The 3,998-nt window shown below is 43.8% G+C and overlaps 1 protein-coding gene across 1 annotated transcript in view; it reads left to right on the top strand.

Annotated features, from left to right (window-relative positions):
- The window catches only part of ST3GAL5 (ST3 beta-galactoside alpha-2,3-sialyltransferase 5), a 14,177-nt gene that overhangs the window by 3,756 nt on the left and 6,423 nt on the right, over positions 1-3,998 (top strand). The window contains exons 2-3 of the mRNA XM_028496902.2: positions 531-717; positions 2,203-2,361. Coding sequence (XP_028352703.1) covers positions 531-717; positions 2,203-2,361 — 346 coding nt within the window. The remainder of the gene's footprint in view (positions 1-530; positions 718-2,202; positions 2,362-3,998) is intronic.

Raw genomic sequence — 3,998 nt, 5'->3', positions numbered from 1 at the left:
GCGTCCCCTGCATCGGCAGGCGGACTCTCAACCACTGCGCCACCAGGGAAGCCCTCCTGCTTTAAAAGACCAGGTTGCACTTGGACCCAGTGCCCTCCTCGGGCCCAGCCCTGTCTATATAAATATGGTTTATGTCTGCCTTTCCCCGGTTTTTAGGTTTTCTTTTTTGGTTACCTTTTTGAAATTCTGGCAAGAACCACTAATGTCTAAGCACAATGGGAAGCTTTCAAGGAAACATTGCTAGTGCCCAGAGTGTAATGTGTTTGGGTTGGCTTAAAGTGGGAGGACTTTGAGATGGAATTGCTTGTCATTCAGAAATTGGATACGGGAGTCTCTTGCAGACTGAAGACTGCGTTCATCAAGCACCTGGAAAGGGCAGAGCTGAGGGATAACAGGGCTGCTGGGAGGGGTGCCCTACCCCCCAACCACACCCTCGTTCCCAGTCCTAAAAAAATGTGGAAAACACGCTGCAGGAATTTGGCATGTGTTAAAGTGGTTAATGTCAGTTTATCTTTGTCCTTTTTAAATAGGTTAAACAGTGCACCGGTTGAAGGATATTCAGAGCATGTTGGAAATAAAACTACTATAAGGATGACTTATCCAGAGGGTGCACCACTGTCTGACCTTGAATATTATTCCAATGACTTGTTTGTTGCTGTTTTATTTAAGAGTGTTGACTTCAACTGGCTTCAGGCGATGGTCAAAAATGAAACCCTGGTAAGCACTAGAAATTCAGCTATCAGATATGCCTTCGTAAAAAGCGAAGGGGTCTCTGATGGGAATTAACAGGTTTTTATTTTTAAACTAACACACATGCTTTCAAATAAACACTCCCTTTGTAGAAGCCCCTCAGAACTTCCCCTGGAAATTGCTTTCAGAACTTGACTGAGTCACGTGTGGAAACTGGGATCATTACTTAGTGGAAATAACAAGCTTGGGACCAAAATGGCTATTATTGAGGTTGACCACCCACCTCATTCACCAGACTTGAATTTACATGGCTTCCGACTATTTTCAGAAATTAGATTTATGTGCATGAATATAAACCATTATTGAGGCTATTCAGAAGAATATACATAAATTCTCTGAAGAGTATTTTCAAAGAGATTCTCCAAAAATGCTTTGATTGGTGGTGTTCTTTCTTTTTTTTCTTTTTCTTTTTTTAATGTTTATTTATTTATTTGGCTGCGCTGGGTGTTCGTTGTGGCAGGCGGGCTCCTTAGTTGCGGCATGCAAACTCTTAGTTGCGGCATGCGAACTCTTAGTTGCTGCATGCCTGTGGGATCTAGTTCCCTGACCAGGGATTGAACCCAGGCCCCCTGCATGGGGAGTGCGGCGTCTTATGCAGTGCGCCACCAGGGAAGCCCCTGGTGGTGTTCTCGTTGGAGTCAGTTCACAGAGTTCCAGAGGGGCAGATGTGGAGGAGATGGCCCCAACTTGGTCATATTCCTTTTCTTGGTCTTTACAATAATCCATCACCTTACTTTATAGTCCCCCAACCCCCCACATTATGTTGAAATAAATTCCAGAGGTCAGCTGTTAAGCAGTGTGGGTGCGTTTATATGCACTTGCACAAACCAGCTGACTGTAAAGTTAACAGGACATATCAGACTTTTCACAGAAGCTTCACGTGCTGGAGAATTTGTATCTCCGAAGCTCGATTCCATACAGGTTATTGTGGTCCTCTGGATTTTCTCTTGGGTAGTTGCTCTAGTTGAAAGATGACGCACATATGAAATGACTTACAGTCAGTTACCAAGAGACATCACAGGACTAGGAAGTGGGGTAAGTGGAGAAGGGGGTGCATGGTGGGGGCCTGAGAACAGGCGGAGCACCCAGAACCCTTCATACCCTCGAATTGGATCTATTCGCTTGGTTTTCCCTGGGCAAAATGGTGGCTTTGGATTCTGAAAAGGCTGACTCTCTCAGGTCATTACCTGAAGAATTTCTTCCCCAAATCAGTAAGAGCTGCTTCGGCAGTTCCTTTCCTTGTCCAGTGCCACCTTCATAAACCAGATCCTTAGAGCTGCTTGTCTGAGTTGAGGTACTGGATTTGCATAGATCTGTGACTTTGCAGCACACAAACCCACAAGGGGCCACACCCACGGTTCTGGCCTCGTTAGCAGGGGATGCGCTCTCCCCCCTCCACTGATAAGATAACTTTATTAAACCCCCTAACAACTGCTTGCTTTCTTTCCTTAGCCGTTTTGGGTGCGACTCTTCTTTTGGAAGCAAGTGGCGGAAAAAATCCCGCTACAGCCAAAGCAGTTCAGGATTTTGAATCCAGTTATTATCAAAGAGACTGCCTTTGACATCCTTCAATACTCAGAGCCTCAGTCAAGGTTCTGGGGCCGAGATAAGGTATTTTTTTTTTTTTTTCGAGATAAGGTATTTTTGTGGCTACTGAAACTTACCTGTTCTTCTCTGTGTTGGAAAGGAGGCACCTATACAACTTTCAGTTAGGCTCAGCTGTATACCCAGAAGCACCTTCCAGGCATGAAACCTAGTCATTGATTAGATGTTCCATGTGTTTTTCCCCCTCTGCATCTTCACCTTAGGGCTCCCCACTGTTTAATCCCCCCACCCCCGGTGGCTCATCTCATTAGTATAGTCAGCACGTTAGCACTTCGGTCACTGAGATATTATTTAAGGTATTCTTACTCCAGGACTCCATATAATTAGCTGCAGGACACTGAAAGGAACTTTGGTGGTCAGAAAGTTCTTTACATTTTAACTCTACAGGCCACTTGGGTGAAAATTGACGTTTATCATCACTTTACAGGTGATAGTAAATAAGCAGTCCTCTAGAGCAGTGCTTTTCAGTTGATGCCTGGATCCCACCGCAGACATTCTGATTTAATCTGTCTGTGTTTTGGTCTGTACATTGGGATTTTCAAAGTTCCCTGGGTGATTTTTATTTTTCAGCCTGCTTTGAGAACCTTGGTGCTATAGGCTGTTCACTGCAGTAGATTCTTTACCTGCAGTTAGCCTGTGTTGCTACTGGGGGGAGATGCCTTTATTACCTGTTTCTTCATGATCTGAATAGCTAAACCTGTGTCTTTAAATAAAACTTTTTAAAAAGCAGTGGAAATCGTTTAAGCAAAACATTTATATATAAGGAAAAGCAAGGAATTTTGAAACGTGGGGACTGCTACCCACACTGGGGGCCTGAGGTACCTCCTAGGAGATGGGGCTGGTCCAGGGTGCAATTTGCAAACACGGAGCTAGACTCAGCGGTCCTCATCCAATAGGCAGATGAGCAGGGTCTTCTATTTGCCCTTTGAATCAAATTCTAATTAAAAAGATGCTTTAACACAACTGTATAAATTTTAAAGGAAGAGAATCAAATTCTAATTAAAAAAATGCTTTAACACAACTGTGTAAATTTTAAAGGAAGAATTCTGTGCATGTTAAGGAAAACAAATACCTGTATAGTCTCTTTAAAAACAAAAACCTGGTTCTTCACTGCGTTCGAGCTAAATCCAACTCTGGCTCCAACTTCAGGCTTGAACACCCAGCTCGGGTGAAGTGGTTCACATAGTGGAAGCTGTTCCCTTCGCAGTCTGCCGTTTTCCTCCAGGGCTCTGGCCTCTCCATCCATGGGGAGCCCAGGAGGGCCATGTAGTTCCTGCCCATTGTAGGAACGTGTCCAGAACCCATGATGCGTTTTCCCTCTCATAGGAGAGCAGCCCTACCCCCGACCAGTGACTGTCGGGTCTCTGATTGTCTTTAGCTGGGCTCTCCCACACAGAGCACATGGGTTCCTCCGGAATGTGGGCTTATAACTTTTAACCTGTTGGCATCACTTTTAACAAAACAATTTTATAAAAAAGACAACATACTTTGGCAAGATTCTTAAACTAAGTTATAAAGAGGTTTCACTATAAATGCACTTAGATTTCTGTATCTTTTAAACTGCCCTGTTTCTTTATTAGATTCCATAGTATTTTTTTTTTTTTTTTTTTTTTTTTTTGTGGTACGCGGGCCTCTCACTGTTG

This window comes from Physeter macrocephalus, chromosome 12 (assembly GCF_002837175.3).
Source record: "Physeter macrocephalus isolate SW-GA chromosome 12, ASM283717v5, whole genome shotgun sequence".
In the NCBI taxonomy this organism is placed as follows: domain Eukaryota; kingdom Metazoa; phylum Chordata; class Mammalia; order Artiodactyla; family Physeteridae; genus Physeter; species Physeter macrocephalus.
This window is presented reverse-complemented; position numbering and strand designations above follow the sequence as displayed.